Consider the following 19,696-nt stretch of genomic DNA (forward strand, 5'->3'; position numbering starts at 1 on the left):
AAGTTCAGGTTTATTTATAAAGCACGTTTAAAAACGAACACAGGCAATACAAGTAAATAACAAAGAAGAAAAAAAACATTAATAATAGCATTATGCTAGAAATAAAATTAAAACAAAATGATAAGTTGAAAGCCAAAGAAAAATGAGTTTTTAGGCTAGTTCTGAATTCAGGTGAAGTTGACGCGGTTCTGATAGAGTGTGGAAGATTGTTCCATAAAGTCCAATCACATTGAAAGCCCGATTTTCCCATTGTCTTTAAGCAAATCTAGGGATCTTAAGAAGGAATTTGCCCTCTGATCTAAGTCCTCTCGCAGGAGTATAGAGGTGTATTAGGGTGTATGAGTGATTGTTAAGCAATTTTCTCCTTGCATAGGTTAAAAGAACCCACTTCCTTAATAGATTAAACTTTTTTTCTCCATTTTTTGTAGCAGATGACCTACAGAAACAAGTTCAAAAAGCCATACATATGCAGCTGCTTATGTTATGAAAATGTCAAGATATATTACTTTACCAACATGCACTATAATAAAAGTGTTATGAGGTCATAACATAGTGGTGTGCAAGGAATCGCAGCGCAAAATAATAAAATATCCCCCTGTAATCATAATTTGTGTGAATAAAGTTATTGGTGTTTTACCTCCACAAGTGTTCGTTTTAGCTTATAACTGCAGGCTAATGTCCCGTTCACACGAAGCCAGAGCTTTCCCAATCCAATCTTTTTTTTTCCTCGTTTCAAGAAATATAATAATAATAATAATAATAATAATAATAATAATAATAATACATTTTATTTATAATGCACTTTATATTAAACAAAATCTCAAAGTGCTACAGAATTAAAAAACAAAAAAAACAATCAACAACAATAAATAAATAAAACTGAAAAATAAAATAAAATAAAGAAGTAGCAAGTCAATTAAAAGCTCTGCTAAAAAGGTGGGTTTTAAGACCACGCTTAAAAGTATCTATAGTCTGTGGAGTCCGCAGGTGGTCAGGGAGAGCATTCCACAGACTGGGGGCTGCAGACCAAAAGGCCCGATCCCCCATAGTACGGAGATTGGCTGTGGGAGTTTTGAGGCGATACAGCGAAACAGAGCGGAGGTTACGAGTGGCTGTTTGTGTGGTGAGGAGTTCCTTAAGATAGGAGGGAGCATCACCATGGATGCACTGGTGGGTAAGGAGAGAAATCTTGTACTCGATCCTGAACGACACAGGAAGCCAGTGGAGTGATTTTAGAATGGGGGTGATATGGTCGTATTTGCGCACCCTCATGAGGATCCTAGCAGCGCTGTTCTGAATACACTGCAGCCTCTGGAGATTTTTGCTAGGGATGCCAATAAGGAGCGCATTGCAGTAGTCCAGCCTGGAGGAGATAAAGGCGTGGACAAGCTTCTCCGCATCAGCCAGTGATAGAATGGGACGAAGTTTGGCAATGTTTCTGAGGTGGAAGAAGGAGGTCTTACACAGGTGTTTGATGTGCGCTTCAAAAGTAAGCTGTGATTCCATTCTGACCCCCAGATTGGTGACTGAAGTGGAAAGTGGAATGACCTGATCAGAGAAAGCAATGCTGGTGATAACGGACTTCTGGACCTGAAGTGGAGTGCCGACTAGGATAGCTTCAGTCTTGGAGCTGTTTAGCTGCAGAAAGTTTTGCGTCATCCACGCCTTTATCTCATCCAGGCAAGTGATCAAAGTGGATGGTGTGAGGTCAGCAGAGGGAGATGAACTTGTCCTAAAGTAAAGTTGAGTGTCATCAGCATAGCAGTGAAAAGAAATCCCATGCCGGTTGATGAGACGGCCAAGGGGGAGCATGTAGAGTATGAACAGGGTGGGTCCGAGCACAGAGCCTTGAGGGACACCGCAGGTGACATTGTGTGACAGGGATGTAGCTTGTCCTAACGCAACATATTCAGTTCTCCCAGTGAGATAAGAAGAAAACCAGTTGTGGACCGAGTCAGAGAGACCAATGGTGGAATGTAAACGGTGAAGGAGGATGTTATGGTCAACTGTATCGAAAGCTGCAGTTAAGTCCAGGAGGATGAGAAGGGATGGGGAACCAGCATCTGCCGCCATCAAAAGATCGTTTGTGACCCTGACCAAAGCTGTTTCTGTGCTGTGTCCTGAGCGGAAACCAGACTGAAATTTCTCATAAAGATGGTTATGCTCCAAATGGACCTGAAGCTGTGCAGCAACAACTTTTTCCAGCACCTTAGAGAGGTATGGGAGGTTGGAGATGGGCCTGTAGTTGTCATTAACATCTGGGTCTAAAGTAGGTTTTTTCAGAAGTGGTCTGATGATAGCAGTTTTAAGAGATGAAGGAACATGGCCAGCCTGGAGGGAATTATTAATAATCTTGGTAATAAATGGACTTAAGACACTGAGGTTAGATTTTACCAAGGCTGTAGGAAAAGGATCCAGTGCACAGGTGGATGGTTTCATTTTTCTGATGATGTCCTCAACCTCGAGCTGTGTGATGATGGAGAAGCAGCAGAGATATTGGAAGGTCCCTGGCTGTGGATCAACAGACGGGACAGGCAGAGCGGAGGTGCTAGATAGAAGCAAGTGGATGTTGTCTACTTTGTTCCTAAAAAAGGTCATGAACTTATTGCACCTCTCTTCTGTGGCTTCTGAAAAAGAGTGAGTTTGCGGTTTGAGGATGTGATTTATAGTGGAGAAAAGCTTCTTGGAGTTTCCAGGGTTATTGTTGATGATGCAAGAGTAGAACTGTGACTGAGCATCTCTCAAAGACCTTGCGTAGGCCTTCTGATGATCTCTAAAGGCTTGCCTATGAACAGTGAGTCCTGAGAGCTTGAGACGCCTCTCAAGTACGCGCCCAACCGTCTTCATCTTCCGCAGTTCGCTGGTGTACCAGGGTGCTGAGCGCGAGAAGGTGACCATTCTAGTTATGACAGGTGGGTGAAGATCTATAAGGCTGCTCAGAGACTTGTTGTAGAAGTCAACCGACTCAGAGACTGAGGAGAGATCAACAGAGGAGAATTGCTGAAGGTCTGTAGTTAAAGAGTCTTGGTTAATCTTTTTCATAATATCTGCGTCCATACAAGATTACCAAAACCGACTAAAAACGATGTAGTTTCCATGCCAGGCCAGTGTGTGGTGCTGTTACTCTGCCACAGAAATACACTAAAAACGGAGAAGAAGAGTTGTTGCTAGAAAGGGTATAGCATTGGTAGGAGGTGAGGCAAAATCTCACAATAAAATAACAATAAATACATCTGCTACTTAACAGATGTGTTTTATTAATGCCTACACCTACCCCAACGCTAAACATATCCTTACAAGAATGCAGATACGTTAATTAAATGACGCGGTATTGATGTGTGCATGCCCAGTGCCTGTAGTTGTATCCCTTAACTCTTTCACTGTGCTGGACGTAGTGTGATGACATCACCGTTTCAGAAAATATACGGATTCTTCGCTGTACACACGAAAACGGAAGATTGTCGTTTTCAGATTTATCCACTTTGGGACCCGGTTTCAAAAAATATCGGATTCATGCTTCTAAAACTACGGATCCGTGTGGACGAAATGCTGATACGGTACAAAATGTATACGTATACAGCTAAACGCGTCTCCGTGTGGACGGGGCCTAAATCAGGCATATTTTTGTAAAGTTTGCAAAAATGTAGGTAGATGCACATTGTTTCAAAGTTTTTCCTATGTCAATTTATAGTATTTGTTAATCTATTATTAAGGGGTGTTATGGATGGTTGCTAAGGTGTTCTTAGTGATTGCTAGGGTGTTACTATGTAGTGGCTTACTAGTCTAAGTCCAAGCCTTTCCCCAATTCTCTATGACGATAGAAGTCCTGACCTTAACTGATAGAACACCTTTGGGATGAACTAGAGCAAAGACTGCAAGCCAGGCCTTCTCGTCCAACATCAGTGCCTGACCTCACAAATGAGCATCTAGAAGAATGGTCAAAAATTCCCATAAACCGAATTCTAAACCTTGTGGAAAGCCTTTCCAGAAGAGTTGAAGCTGTTATAGCTGCAAAGGGTGGGCCAACTCTATAACCCTACAGATTAAGATGGGATGGCATTAAAGTTCATGTGCATTTAGTGGCAGGCATCTCAAAACTTTTGACAATAGTGTATTTTAAACATGAAAAATTTGTTAGGAGTCATTAAGATAATTTTTTAAACATTTAATATATTTTATTACCTTTTAATATTTTTATGCTGCAAAAATGCATTAATGCATTAAGACTATTAAGATTTTGACATTTTTTTTTTTTTTTTTTTAGGTCATCTTAAAAATAAAGAAAAAATAATTTTTATCAGCGATAACAATAATGGGTTAATGTTTTTGAGCACCAAATCAGTAGCCTGACAAGCCTAGCCTGACGTGGTCATACTCAATTCTAGTCAGAATATGAGTCTGAAACTGCTCCATTGGGCTGTGATTATGGGGTGTGGTTCAACCGAACCAGGAAAGACTTTTGGATAGACCTACAAATTGGATAGACCTACAACCAATCAGAGCAACGAAGCGGTGCATTGTCAAATGTCAACAGAGCTCAACTGCACTGTGTTGCCAAGTCCACGTTTTTTCCGTGGGTTGAAGCAACTATTATGTGATATATAGGCCCATGAGTGCGAATTTTAAAATAACACATTTTACTTCCCAAACACCATTTTCCCCCCAGAGAACCCCCTGAGAAGCTATTTGTAACAAGTTCTTTAGGTAAGGAAGGAAGAGGACAAGGGGTCGGCGTGACTGCTGACGCTTTTACTTTATTTCTCAATAAACTCAAAACAATGTACACTTCAACGTGTATCTTTCTCAGTCTCAGATCACTTCTGGGTTCCGGTCTCACTTCCGCTTACGGGTTTACTCAAGGTCACTTGGGTGTCGCGTCAGCAGTCCCTCTCTCTCTCTCATGCTTCCGATTCCACAGGCGTTTTATCCTCTCCCCACGCCCATTACTGGAACAAGATACAGGTGTTATCAATCTGCGTCCAACCCACTCACTTACCGCTCGTCCCGCGGCTCTCTCTCCCGCTGCAGACCTCGCTGAACCACGCCCCCCTTGCCACATACCCCCACCGCACGACTCAGGCCGGGGAGCCGTCCGGCCTGCAGCCCCCCCTTTTGGTCTTGGGTCGCGGACAGGTCGCAATCGCGGCAGTCTTATCAATTTGGGGACGCACCTGCCCATGGCCCAAGTGGAAGCCCAGATACCTTACTTCCACCCGCCCAATTGCACACTTCTTCGGATTGGCCGTGAGCCCCGCTCCCCTCAGCGACCTCAGGACCGCCCTGACATGCTGCATATGCCGCTGCCAATCGTGAATGTAAATCACGATATCATCCAGGTAGGCACAGGTGACGGGCAAGGCGGGTTGGAGAGACTGGCCGTCGATAGAGCGGACCTGTTGGAAGGCATGTTTGAGGGTTTCATCCTGTGACTGCTCCAGAGGAAAGTCATCGCGGTCCGAGAGAATCAGTCTCTCGATCCCGCTCGGTTCCTCCGGAGCCGTCTCCAGTGGTCCCGTCTCAGTCTCCCCAAGCTGCACACGCGCCGTCCCTATCCTAGCCTTTTTCCCCCAAGCGGCATCCGCACATAACGACCCCAATAAAACCGCAAATGCGGGCCAATTCGTCCCTAGAATTAGCGGATGCCAGAGGTGAGGACTAACCGCCACCTCTACACTATGTTTTTCTCCCCTGAACTGAATCGTGATTGGGACAACCGGATACTCCACCACATCCCCGTGCACACACCGCACCTTAACCACGCGGCTTGTATCCAATGTCCCCAGCTGCATCAGGCTTTGATGGATAGAGGTTTAGTTACATCCTGTATCCACCAAGGCCTGATATGTACCCCCCTTGATACTCACGGGTATTTGGTACTCTCCTGCTTGATCGGGGGTGGCCTGCGGGACGTCCGGAACCCGGATCATTGTTCCGATGTCCATCATCGGGCACCGGTCCACAAAATGATCCGGGTCCCCCAACGCCAACAGGCCAGCCCAGGCCTACCCGCCGCCCCAGTGGCGGTGAGTGGGTTGGACAATGGACGTGGAGAGAGGGAGGAACCGGAAGCATTATCCCCTCCCGCCCCCATAAGCCCCGCCCCTTTGGGCGGGGCCCTCAAATTACCAAACTGCCCCGGGCCCATTCCGGGCCCCGGTGGGCGGGACCTAGGGAGAGGGACAGGGCGAGAGAGAGAGACAGAGGGGGGAGAGAGAGAGGAAGAAGTTAGTGGGGGTTCGCCGACCCCAGGGCACGCCACCATGTGGTCCTCCGCCAGGTTGATGGCCGTCTCCAGCGACGTGGGCCGGTGGCACTGGACCCACTCGGCTGTTCTCTTGGGGAGCTGAGCGATGAACTGCTCCAGTACCACCAGATCGACAATATGGTCCACGTCGCTTCCGCCGGCCAGTAGCCACTTGCGGCAGGAGTCCCGGAGCTGCTGGGCCATCGCAAAGGGCCGGCCGGTCTCGCCCCAGTCCAGGAAGCGGAAACGCTGACGGTGTTGCTCTGGCGACCGGCCGACCCGCTGGATGATGGCCCTCTTGAGGTCTTCATAGACCAGGAGGTTCGCCACCGGCAGTTGTTGGGCAGCCGCCTGGGCTTCTCCAGACAGCAGTAGCATCAAGCGCACCGGCCACGGCCTCCGCAGTCCTCTGGAACAGTTCGAGGAAGGCCTCGGGATCGTCTTGTGGCCCCATCTTGTGCATTGGCAAGTGAACCGGTGCGCCGGTCTGCCCGGCGGCCTCGGCGCGAGCCTCCCGGTTGAGCCAGCTCCGGAACCTCTCACGGTCCTCCTGCTGTCCTTGGACGATCGCGGCGAATCTTCGTTCTTGATCCGTCCTAAGGTCCAGCAGAGCCTGATGTTGTTCGCGGTGTAGGACCGCGAGGGATGAAATGATGTCCACAAGTGGGGTGGAGGACGATGTCTGCATGGTGGTGGTGCGGTCCTTCTTCCTTCCCGGGTTTCGGCACCAGTGTAACAAGTTCTTTAGGTAAGGAAGGAAGAGGACAAGGGGTCGGCGTGACTGCTGACGCTTTTACTTTATTTCTCAATAAACTCAAAACAATGTACACTTCAACGTGTATCTTTCTCAGTCTCAGATCACTTCCGGGTTCCGGTCTCACTTCAGCTTCCGGGTTTACTCAGGGTCACTAGGGTGTCGTGTCAGCAGTCCCTCTCTCTCTCATGCTTCCGATTCCACAGGCGTTTTATCCTCTCCCCACGCCCATTACTGGAACAAGATACAGGTGTTATCAATCTGCGTCCAACCCACTCACTTACCGCTCGTCCCGCGGCTCTCTCTCCCGCTGCAGACCTCGCTGAACCACGCCCCCCTTGCCACACTATTGTTTAGACTAGTAGTTGGCGGGTTTTGTTGTAAAAACTTGGCAACCCTTTCTGCACGCGAGCTGGAATACATGATCTTTGCCGGTGTTGTAAAAAAATGAAATAATTTAATGATACACAGAGTACTTACCCAACATGATCATCATTTCTGAGAGAAATTGTGAAGGTGACTGCATATACAAACAAGCTCTCCGTTTAAGATTTGAACAAATGTAACCAAGCGCCTTTGATGACGTGCATGATTACGTTACTGTTGATCATCTGTCCGTCATCGTCTAAAGCCCGCCCTGATGATTTCATTTGTCCAAGCAGTTTCTGTTCAGGGATAACTACTCCTCTATGGAGCTAGGCCAGACCGAACTGGCCGACCTAAAAATGTTGTGGGCGGGGCTAAGTTCGGCTGGCATCCAGGCTATGACAAGCCAGACCTACATCAAGATGTTTGGTCTGGAAACTCACCAATGACAGGGCTCAATCCGAGGGGCAGGATAAACGGTTGTCTTTCAAACTCCCTCTGCACGCGATAGGATAGCAGTACCACCAACCAGAGCAACGAATGTGAAGCAGAGCTAGTTAAAAGATTAAACATTCGCCGTATCCGGCCGGCAAAACTCAGAACACATCTTCCCTTCTTAAGAATGACTATAGTGCCGTTCTTTGTTCTTTTCTCAGAACAAAGCTTACCCCCAAGTCTTCCAGAGTCACGGTCAGAGCTGATTCGAAAGACTGCCATTCGCCAGCTTCTGTGTTTACTAGTAGCACGCAAGCGCAACTCTGCTGTCATTATGTTAAGCCCCGCCCACTGACTCAATACAATATGTGATTGGCCTGACCAGAATTTGTTTTTTACAGCTCAGACGTGTATTGAGAGTTGCTAGACGATACTCGCGGCAGATTCGATTTTCTGCCGCTAGGGTGCGTCTAGATTTCTAGGCTACCAAATCAGCATATTTTAATGTTTTCTGAAAACTGGAGTAATGACAGTAAATCCTATCGACCCCAAACTTTTGAATCATATTTTATGGGGGTAAATATTAATGGATGGGATACAGCAAAATGTTATGTAAATGAGTCATTTGCTATTTTTCTCTCTTGCAGGGGAGCCACATCTGTGGTGTTCCGATGCCATCAGAAAGGCACCCAGAAGCACTATGCTGTGAAAATGCTGAAAAAAACAGTAAGTGCACGGATAGATTTCTCCACGTGTTACCATGCTTTGATCTCTTGCCTTTGTTCTGCCTCGTGTAGCCAAGGAGTTTTCGGTAAGGACTTCCTTCCAGCTGCTAAGATCTTAAAGACCTCACTGCTGTTGTCTTTCATTTCTCGACATCGCTCGGATACATGATGAGTAATAACTGCTGTCAGCCAGTGTTGCTGTCAGAGCAGTACTTCACATACCTTACCATTTATAACATACCATCATTTGTGCTTTCTTGCGCCCGTGTAGGGAATACTAAGGATATCTGAAGCCTCTCTAATGCATATGTAATTATATTATGATTCTATATATTAGGCGTTATGGCATTGCATTAAGGTGCTATATATAAAAGTAGCGTCAAGTTACAGCAAGAACTAGGCCTAATAACATGGCTGAAATAGAAAGACTAGAACAAGAATAAGAGAATAAAAAGAAAAGATTTCTTTAAAATACAAGTTTCACCTTTAAATGTGGAAAATTGTTTGATTTACTCTTACTCTTTTGAAGTTTTTCTCTCTGCACTTAGCTGAAGTTGCCATTGCACTTTACCTGATTGTAATGCCTTCATAATTGTGCACCTTTTTCATTTGTACTCAGGCAATAACTTGGTTGTTTTTGCAGGTTGACAAGAAGATTGTACGGACGGAGATAGGTGTATTATTGCGTCTCTCTCATCCAAATATAGTAAGTCAAAAGGAAAAAAGAAACTTGTCTACTTGTGTCCTATGGCAGTTACACAGCCTAAAATATGCATGAATCTACAAAAACACTCGCTTAGATGTTCATCCTGTCTCTGCAGTTCTGTCTGTGTTTGATTTAGTAAGGTCTGATTATGCAAATGTTAGTCAGACATTATACTTACCGTAGACTACATCAATAATTAATCATATGATGTTTTTGAATTCCTCCTGTGAAACGCTCTCTCTTTTTTTTCATGCCATTTTCTGTCAGATCAAACTGAAGGAGATCTTTGAGACCCCTGCGGAGATCAGTCTCGTGTTAGAACTTGTTACCGGCGGAGAATTATTTGACAGGTCAGTTCACCGTGGGGGTAAAGTGCTACAATCTAATAATGGCTGATTAAGCTGCGAACTGCATGCTGTTCATCGACACTTTTTAAGAGGACTGTAATTAATGGTGTTTGCTAAGTTTGCTAAGACAAGCTTGTTGAGGAGAGGTCTGTTATTACATTTCAAAGCAAGCAGACTTGACTAGATTTTCATGGAGAGGCATAACATTATTATCATCTCTTAGTGGGTGAGATATATTAGGCAGCAAGTTAACATTTTGTCCTTAAATTTGATGTGTAGAAACATGAAGATTTGAGCGAGTTTGACAAGGGCCAAATTGTGATGGCTAGACGACTGGGTTGTCCAGAACTGCAGCTTTTTGGGGGTGTTTACGGTCTGCAGTGGTCAGTATCTAACAAAAGTGATCCAAGGAAGGAACAGTGGTGAAACAGTGACAGGGTCATGGGCGGCCAAGGCTCATTGATGCACGTGGGCAGCAAAGACTTGCCCGTGTGGATACCATGATCCACATACCATGTTTTGGCAGCAAAAGGGGGACCAACACAATATTAGGCAGGTGGTCAAATATAAATATATATATATATATATATATATATATATATATATATATATCATATTTATATATATATATATATATATATATATATATATATATATATCATATTTATATATATGATTTATTAAATAATATATCAAAAATATAGATACAATTATATACATTTTAGTTTAAGTGATTTTTAAATCATATATTGCATCAAATATCACTACTGATTTTTTTGGGGGAGGGGTTACATTACAGTAAAGGTATGTATGTTTCATAAAAAAATAGTGTCATACTTAAATGCAAACAATGTAATACACTTCTAAAATTGTATTATTTAATAATATATATACAGTTTTTTCTGTACAAAATAGTTAACACTATCTTGATGGTCCCTTTTGAACATTCTGTTGACTTTCACTTTGCAACCATATTATTCTTATTCTACCTACTATATTGTCTTATTCTATATTGTCTTATTATATCTTATTCTAACCTCTAATGAGAGTTACTTAACATGCAAATGCAATGTTACTTATAGTCAAAAATGTTCAAAAGGGACCATTAAAATAATGTGAAACAAAAAAATAATAAAAGTATAAAAAGATTATTCAAAAATAAAATAGGGCTAGTGGGACCTGCATAGCAATGGGAAAAAAGAAACTCACATTGAAAAAGGGGTAACCTTGTTAATATTTTAATTAAAAATATTGTTTAACATCACTGAAACAAACTCAATTATTGTATACCAACAAAATAGGGGGTTAAATCAGGTAGAAATATTACCACATTTTACAGTGCAGAAAACTTTAGCAGTGGCACATAAGCTATAGCACTAAAGCAATGCCTTGGTAGTCAGATGTTCTACCGAAAATGTCAAAATCTAGTTGGTCTAGTAACAGGGTTCTCAAAACTATACGAAATTTCCTTCATCATCTGTTGCAAAATATCAGGTGCATGTCTGCAGCCATGAACTAATAACATAGCCGAATAACTATTTAATAGAGGACCTTTGACTGTGAAACCCACTGATTTTACTTTTATTCACTCCATTTTATCCTCATTCAGGATTATCTTATTTCCCGTTTCCATACAGCTGTCAACAACATGAGTCATTTAAAAGAAAAGCCTCGACTTAAAAACAATCGATAGAAACGTCTCAATTCATCATGTGTGCTGAGGAGTGGTTGACTCACACTAAGGCTGGAAAATAATGAAGTGAAAATTGGAAGAAAAAAAAAAAAGAGTCAGTCAGCTTTTTTATGCTCAATATGGAGTTACACTGGAGACCAAATGGTGCCTTCCATTTTTCAGGGTGGTGGAGAAGGGCTACTACAGTGAACGAGACGCCGCTGATGCAGTTAAACAAGTGCTCGAGGCAGTCGCGGTGAGTCTCCTTCATTTTCTGTCTGAAAGCGACTTTCTTCTACTGTTTTTTTTTTTTTTTTGCTTTACCTGAACTACTGGATGCGTTACACTAGTTGTTCTCAATTGGCTTTGTTTCAGGACTTTAGGATTTTACATTGGACATTGTGTATCAACCCAACAAAGTGCCAAATTGTTTGACATTAATATTGCTCTGAAGCATATACTATAGACCCAACAAATTATTAAACAGACATATAGGTGTGATTTATCCATCTAACACATGAAACAAACAATGGGCCAAATACTGTATTAGAGGCTACTGAACATGAGAAATGCACAGCCACTAAATTCCTAACAAGAAGATTTCTGAAAAATATTTATTCTTGATACAGCCCATATTTTTTATAATTTTTTTTTATGTGTGTGTAGTTTTTCACAGTTTTTGGGAATCGGAGCATGCCATGCAACCTGTCCATGTTGGCATCTACCTAATTTGGCTAGCATGTATTAAATGACAGATGATACTGTAGGATAGTTTGGATGCACGATGTTTGACCTCACCAAGAAAAAATACGGTAAACATTTTCTCCCTTTTACAGCCAATTTCTTTAACCATCTTAGAAGGATACCAGAAAGAGCCATGACTCAATACCATCCTCAAATTTTATTTGGAAGCAAGGGTTATTATTGTTAACTTAAACAAAGGGCTAGATTTACTAACCGCTTGCGCCAGAGCAAACCCTACTTTGGTGTAAAAAACAAAAACAAAACTACTGTCAGGATATACTAAAGACACGCATTGATAAATTAGTTCTGAAAAGGCTTTTTGCGGCTGACCATATTGCATATGCATGTATAGGAGTTTCCTTTCAGGCGCACAATTTATGGGAGGAGAGTAAAAGTGTGTCTTAAACTAGACGCTAACAGGTAGATTGCGCTGGTCATTATGGAAATAATCCGGCTGCATCTGTGTTCTTTAAAGGTGCACTATGTAACTTTTCCATCTGCTAGAGATCGCCTATTCAAAACAAAGGCGTAGTTTGATGGCGGCAAGTTTGAGAGCAGAATCTTGGGACATGTAGTCTTCACCTCACAGCGGGTGGAAAAGTTCACGGATGCGGTTATTAACGTTACTGTAGTATGAAGCAGAGCAGGACCGAGTGTTGTGGGAGCTGAGCAAGGCCGCTGGAGCGATTGTTAATACGATGAACGCAACACACACCTCGTGAGCAGCGGGACTTTTATTATGTCACACTTGCTGGAGCCATTTCCGCTTTTCCGGTCATGAGTATGAGGTAACGCAGCTCTGTTTATCATATTAGATACATCTGAGTGTGTTAAATTATGTCATGACGTTACTCTATGCGTTCACTCAGCGGCTGCTGTGACACTTGTTGTGACACGGAATCGCGGAATTGGCATATTAACGCGGAATCTGCATATAAACGCGGAATCTGGTGTTAACGCAGATTTCCCCGGAATTTTACATATTTGTAATGAAATTCTGTGTCGTGTGGGTTAAGAACGTATGTCTGAGGAAACAGCAGACGGGGGGAAGCAAATCTCCGCGACACAACCCCTCCCGTCATTTCAGCTCACCCTTCAAAACAATGAAAGTACAGCGAAGTTGGTCTCCACGACTCTGCTTTCGGCAGCGAAAAAGTTAAGAAACTCGACGCTAACAGCGGTTTCACACTGCACGCGCAGGCGGCGCAGAAGCTTTGCGTATGGAGAGCGGGAGCCGCGCGCTCGTTGTGCTCAGGCAGCATTGGTCGCGCGCGCAGCTGAACCGCGGCTCGTGTATTGCACATACAGACAAATATTGTCCATTCTGTCAGATTTTCCGGTGTTCTGCTCGACCCCTGTCATCTCGTGCTTTGATTTATAATGGGTACATTAGGCAGCAATGCATATCTGCTGCAAATGCGACCGTTTTCCCCTCTGTTAGTCTGTTCCAAACATGCACTTAGCATGCTGTATATGGCTAGTTTACATGATAAGTAACCTTAAAGTTAAAATAAAGCATCTAGTTTTAATCATTTAAAGGGGCCTTTGAAGTTGGGGGGAAAACTTCAGGCAGTGTTGTGTTTCCGTGTATTTTTATTTTTCACAGCTCTGGATATCATAATGGTGATTGTTAAACACACAGAACAATTCACTACATGATTTCATGGTGAAATGTGTTATTTTTTAATGTTAATTTTCAGCTTTAAATGTTTTACTTAACAGTACTGTATGTAAAAGATGATTATTATGATTTTTTTTTTTTTAGTTCTTTTTTAAAAAAATTACTTGAAAGAAAAAGCTACTGGAGCACTTTCATTTTAAATTATATAAACTATTATAATGTATTTTACCGGAAAGTTTAAAGCTAATAACCATTAATATTTGAAGTACTTGAAGTGCAGTGTTATGTTGCATCATATTTGTCCTAAAAAGTAAATGTGATGTTTGTTACCTCAATAAATTTAAGGTCATTCCTATTTTTTGTTTTATGTTCTATTATATTAACATTAAAAGCACACTCTTTTTTCACCAAAATAACAGTAAAGGGTAAAAAAAAAACTTAATTGCCAAACATTTTAACGGAAAAAAATGAATCTGCAAAAATTAAAATGGAAAAAACGGAATTTGCAAAAATTAAAACGGAAAAAACGGAATTTGGGAAAAAATAAAACGGAATTTGGGAAAAAATAAAACGGATTTTATAGGGCCCTACACTTGTTCACACTGCTAAGAGTAAAGCATTTCTCCAGAATAAAATGGAAACAGAGGGTAACGCTGATATGACGCAATTGACAGGCGACTCCCTCACATGTCCCGGTTCACTCGGTTCACAGCTATTTTCTCCGGATAGGATATTGTAAGTGCTCAATTGAACAAAATATATATAACACTGGCCTAGTAGTTTTTAGATAATTTTACTGAATTTTTTTTACATAATGCATCTTTAACTATCCATTCCCATCGGCACATTTCTGGAACTGTGCTCTCACACTAATTGCCCTTTTTAGCAAACCTAGCCCTAAAACTTTTAAATCATTTTTTGTTAATTTAAATAAAGCTGACATAAAATAAAAGATGCCTTGGCAAATATAACGGAATTACTAACTGGAAATAACTTCAGCAATGTTTAACCCCACTTACTAACCTAAAAATATAACACAATACATACACAATGTATATACTGTATATACACAATACAGATGCACCGAAATGAAATTCTTGGCCGAAGCCGAAACCGAATAATAATGAAATGCTTGGCCGAAGGCTGAATACCGAATGCGGTGTTTCGCATTTTTTCCATTTATTTGGCAATTTTTTTACCATTACAATAATTAAATAGTAAAAATTTGCTTTTTACTATTTTGTGTTGCTTTTCAGAGAAATAAATCAAATAACAAAAATACTTTTTCAAAATATTTATTTAACACTGAACATTTTTTAACATTTCAGCAGATATTATACAAACTAAGCACAACATAACTTAAAATAATTAATTAGTAAAATAAAAAATATTTTTTATTTGGCCATCTTTGAAGCCCCCCTTCTTGAATAGCCTATGTTAGGCCTATAACTGACTGCTGAAAGAATGTAACTCTGTATGTCTACAACAACTAATGTGCATTGAATAGTGCAAAAAAATGTGGATGAACCCACAACAACTAAATAACTGTCCTAGACATCAGCCTACTTAGCCTACTTCTTCAGGAAAAGTGGCAGGTTCTTCTTTATGAAAAGTAGCTTCTCTGCTTTCTCACATGAAAGTCGGTTCCTCTTCTCATCGATGACATGAGATGCAGCTCTAAACAGTGCTTCCACACTGCTGACATGTTTGCTGCATAAAGCACGCGGCTCTCACTCTACGTGGGTTACTTTTTGATCGCGTCATTAAAAACGTCATTGTTCGGCAAAAATTATTCGGCCTTTTTACTTACCTTATTTCGGTTGCCGAACATTCGGCGCATCCCTACACAATACATAAATCTAAATGTTATTTAAATTTTTTTTACTAAAATTGTTATCATGAACTTTAATGAATGACTTCTTTACATTTACATAATTTGTCTTTCCTGGTGCAAATGGCAAATAGTAAATCATTTTGAAGAATGTTTACACAGCTCTTTTACATATAGAGCAATAGTTTTATATCACTAAATATTCCTCTATTATACATTCCCTTTTAAAAATTAAATACATCAATCCATAACACAATGCTTTGGTATGGTCTAGAAGAATTATAATGTAGTGCAGAATATGAACTGTTTTTATAGAGCATTTCTAGTGGTTATATTAGTTGCCCTTTCAGGAGCTTGATGTATTCTGTCATTTTATGGAATAGAGCTCCAATTGTGGAAAAGAGTGTAAAGAAAATTCATGAAAAATGCAGTAAAACAGTAATATTGGGACCTATTATCATAATTTAAATAATATTGTATATTGTCAAATTTATTCCTGTGATCAAAACTGAATGTTCAGCTTTATTACTCCAGTCTTCAGTGTCACGTGATCCTTCTGAAATCATTCCAATATGCTGATTTGCTGCTCAAGAAACATTTCTGATTATCAGCATTTCTGTTTTTCAGGATTCATAATAATAAGAACCATTATTAATAACTGAGCACAAATAATAACTGGTAATAATTAAGCATCAAATCTGCATATTAGAATAATTTCTGATGGATCATGTCACACTAAAGCCTGAAGTATTGATGCTGAAAATGCAGCTTTGGTCACAGAATTGCTTTTTTTATATCAAAATGCAAGACAGTAATTTTAAAGTATAATGTTTCAGAATGTAGATGTTTTGACTGTATTTTTGATCAAATAAATTCAGCCTTATTCTTTCCAAAACCTTTAAAAAAAAACTGTTGACTGGCAGTGTATACTGTATAGGTATATGTAAAATAATGCATGTGAAATAATTACCAATTATTTTAATTTATTTTAATATATGACACTTTCCTAATCACAGGACTTGAAATTGAAAGTTGTTCTCGTGTAAGTTTGAAAATATTTTGAGTTTTATAAATTTCCTTCTAAATTCTGAAGAAAGCCTGGAAACAAATATACAAACATTCACTTTTATCTATTGTCTAAATACTGAAAACTGGTATGTTAATTTTTCTTTGTGCGTTGTGTGACAAATAACGCAAATGGCATGCAAATCCAAGAAATTCAAAAAGTAGTTTGCATCCCTGGAATTAAATGTTGGTCGTTGAACCTGTTTTTATGGTAAACAGTTGGCAAATATTGCTTTATTGTCTTGTCATGTTGTCATCACGAGCAGCCACACTTGCCTTCTGAACTATCTCCAGCTAGAGCCAGTTAGTAGGGGGTTGAACGCTTTGTGGCAACCATTGCACCAAGAGAGCGGCCGATGGCACAAGCCACGATCCACGTTCCTCAATAAGTCGGCCTGATACGCATACAACACCGCCATCACCGCGTATGCTTTGCCCACCTGCTGCGATGTAAACCGGCATGGCTTAGAGATCAGGACTGGAGTCTTCAGTGAGGATGCCTTGCCAAGGGAGAGATAACTCGCCAGAGTCTCTTCAACATGAGGCAATCCCACATACCCAAATTCACATAGCTTGAATTAAAGGGTTAATTCAGCGATTAGCATATGGCTTTGTATCTATAGAAACCCTGGAGTATATTCGAATGATTGTGCTCCCACTCCATCCCCCTGAGACAAGAGAGTTATGCATTTTATTTCTGGAAAAAATTTTGGCCAGAGGCTAAAGACTACAGCCAACAGAGGGAGCCATTTCCGCATGTTTTCAACTCGCACATGGGGGATGGGAGATCGCACTCACAGCTCAGCTGCAGCCTCAGGCATTCAAGGAAACGGTGCAGCCGGAGGAGCAAAGTAAGTGTTTCAAATTCTCAAATGAATTCCTATGAAAGTCAAGCTTCCAAAGGCATGAACTGAAAACGCGCCAGACTGAACACGCGCTGTGAATCTATCCTGCGAGTGTGGTCGCGTTTACCTCAGCTCATCACGAATGTATGTAATCTGATTCCTACAGTTTGCGCTGTGTGACACTCCCTTAGCGGCTAAATCACATGTTGAACGGACACGTTCCGTTTTTAAATGTAGCGTCTGTTCTCTATAGCCCCTTTCACACTGCGATTCCGGCAAATACACGGATAATGCGACCCGGCATTTGTTCCCGGGCTGCTAGATTTGGTCCATTCACACTGCCAGCGAAATACTGTAATATGTGCGCTTTCACACACAACCCGTAACGGTCCCGGATCGAGTTGACACGTGACATCCGGATGTGACGTATAATGTACGAGTCGAAAAAGATTGGCGCCAAGAATAATATTTTTATTTGCTCATAAACGACCGCATCACATACCGTTCCACTGAGCTGGCGAACGATCTCAACTTCAGCGCGGATAGTAAGGAGCTCCGTGGTCTCGACTTGTGTCCAGTTTGCGCACATTTCTGTTTGTTTAATTTTAGTTTCTTTTGTATACGAACACTCTCTGCGTTTAAAACACAGACTAGCTCTTCTGGCACTGCAGGGTTGTATTATTGAAAAAACAAGCTCTAGGAGTCGCACGATAACTACGTTACGTACACGTTGCGGCATTAGTTTTGGCTTTTGTTCACACAGCGCTTGTCCAGGATCGAACCCCGCAATGTTACTAGGTCCCCGACCCGGGTTCAATTCGGTAATCAATTCCGGGACGTGGTTGCTTTCACACAGAAGGCGACCCGTCAATGTTCTGGGAATATTGCGGATCCGACGTGCAGTGTGAAAGCGGCTTACTTGAACTGATTTTATAAAAATGAAAATGAATTCCCACCCGTTTTTGGTGGGAAAGTGAAAGTGATTCAGTCACTGTGATTCAGTAGCGGTGGCTTTGGGAGTGGCCTCGTAAGGCAGCGAAGCATTCTGGGAATTGTTGTCTTTCATCCCCATGAGACAAAAATACATTTTCTGTCTTTTCTCAGTCTAGAAAGCACCAAATAAAAAAATATTTCATATTTCTACTACATTAATGACCCAGTTTAAATACAGATTAATCTTCCCAGCGCTGACGTACCCCTTTTAAGTAAGGGGTGTGTTGAGATGTGTTGAGTATGGATTCCTCCAGGATATTGGCACTTCCTCATGAATTTCTGGAAGAAATGGAAGGGTCACGGGATTTAGTCGGCCCGGAGCAGATTCTTCTTTATTCCCTAAAAAATGAGATCCCATTTTGGCTTCCCGCAGGCCAGGGTCGCCGTTTCAACTCCTCAGAGAAGGGGCACAAGCAGCCACGCTCGCCTTCTGACCATGTCTCCAACAAGGAACAGCTACAGGGCCAGAAGATGGGGTTGAAATGATCACAGCGAACACAGCCAACTCCCTTGAGAACTGCCCGTGCATGCTCCACTTCTAAGCATCACTCATAATAAAATTGGGACGTGGAATTTCAAATCTCCTAAAGACACTTTCTCTAGCCATATCATTCCCTTTGAGATATACGTACATATTAGCGGTTCAGAATTCCACATGCACATCAAACAAATGGCTAAACCTGCTGCTGAAGGTGCTCTTCTGCATGGAGATAGTACCTTGCAGTGGGTGATGGATGCTGTCCAAGATGGACAAAAGCTTACTGAGGGTCCTCCTCTCTGTCACAGATGTTAAAGAGGAAAGTTCTACACCCACTACAGTCTACGTTAGCAATGACTGTCTGGTAAAAAATCTGCAGTAGCTTCAGGCAGATATGAAATGACTCCAGCCTTTCAGGAAGTAGAGTCGACTCTGTCCCTTCCTGTAGAGGACATCTGTGTTATTGGACCAGTCCAGACTGTCGTCCAGCTGCAGACCTAGATATTTGTAGGTCCGGACCACCTCCACACACACCTTCATTGAACACAGGCTGCAGATGGGGCCTAAAGAATAAAATATTTTCCCACCTGATTTGTGGCCAGGGTTTATATATATATATATATATATATATATATATATATATATATATATATATATATATATATATATAATATATATATATATATATATATATATATTTTTTTTTTTTTTTGCAGTTTTGCAGTTTTTTTTGCAGTTTTGCAGTTTTGGAGATTTTAATGTTCAGTGGTTTTCTGTATCTTCTGGCAGATGATAAAACAGGTTGAAAACTAGAAATCTAGTTATATTTAGATACCAGAATCATTGCTAAGTAACCACCCAGAATGCATT

At 41.5% G+C, this 19,696-nt stretch overlaps 1 protein-coding gene across 1 annotated transcript in view; it reads left to right on the forward strand.

The window, feature by feature from the left end:
• The window catches only part of camk4 (calcium/calmodulin-dependent protein kinase IV), a 68,503-nt gene that overhangs the window by 26,807 nt on the left and 22,000 nt on the right, over window positions 1-19,696 (forward strand). The window contains exons 3-6 of the mRNA XM_067437876.1: window positions 8,447-8,525; window positions 9,168-9,230; window positions 9,498-9,580; window positions 11,433-11,505. Of these exons, the coding sequence (XP_067293977.1) occupies window positions 8,447-8,525; window positions 9,168-9,230; window positions 9,498-9,580; window positions 11,433-11,505 (298 nt within the window). The remainder of the gene's footprint in view (window positions 1-8,446; window positions 8,526-9,167; window positions 9,231-9,497; window positions 9,581-11,432; window positions 11,506-19,696) is intronic.

Source organism: Pseudorasbora parva, chromosome 3, assembly GCF_024679245.1.
Source record: "Pseudorasbora parva isolate DD20220531a chromosome 3, ASM2467924v1, whole genome shotgun sequence".
NCBI classification, from domain to species: Eukaryota; Metazoa; Chordata; class Actinopteri; order Cypriniformes; family Gobionidae; genus Pseudorasbora; species Pseudorasbora parva.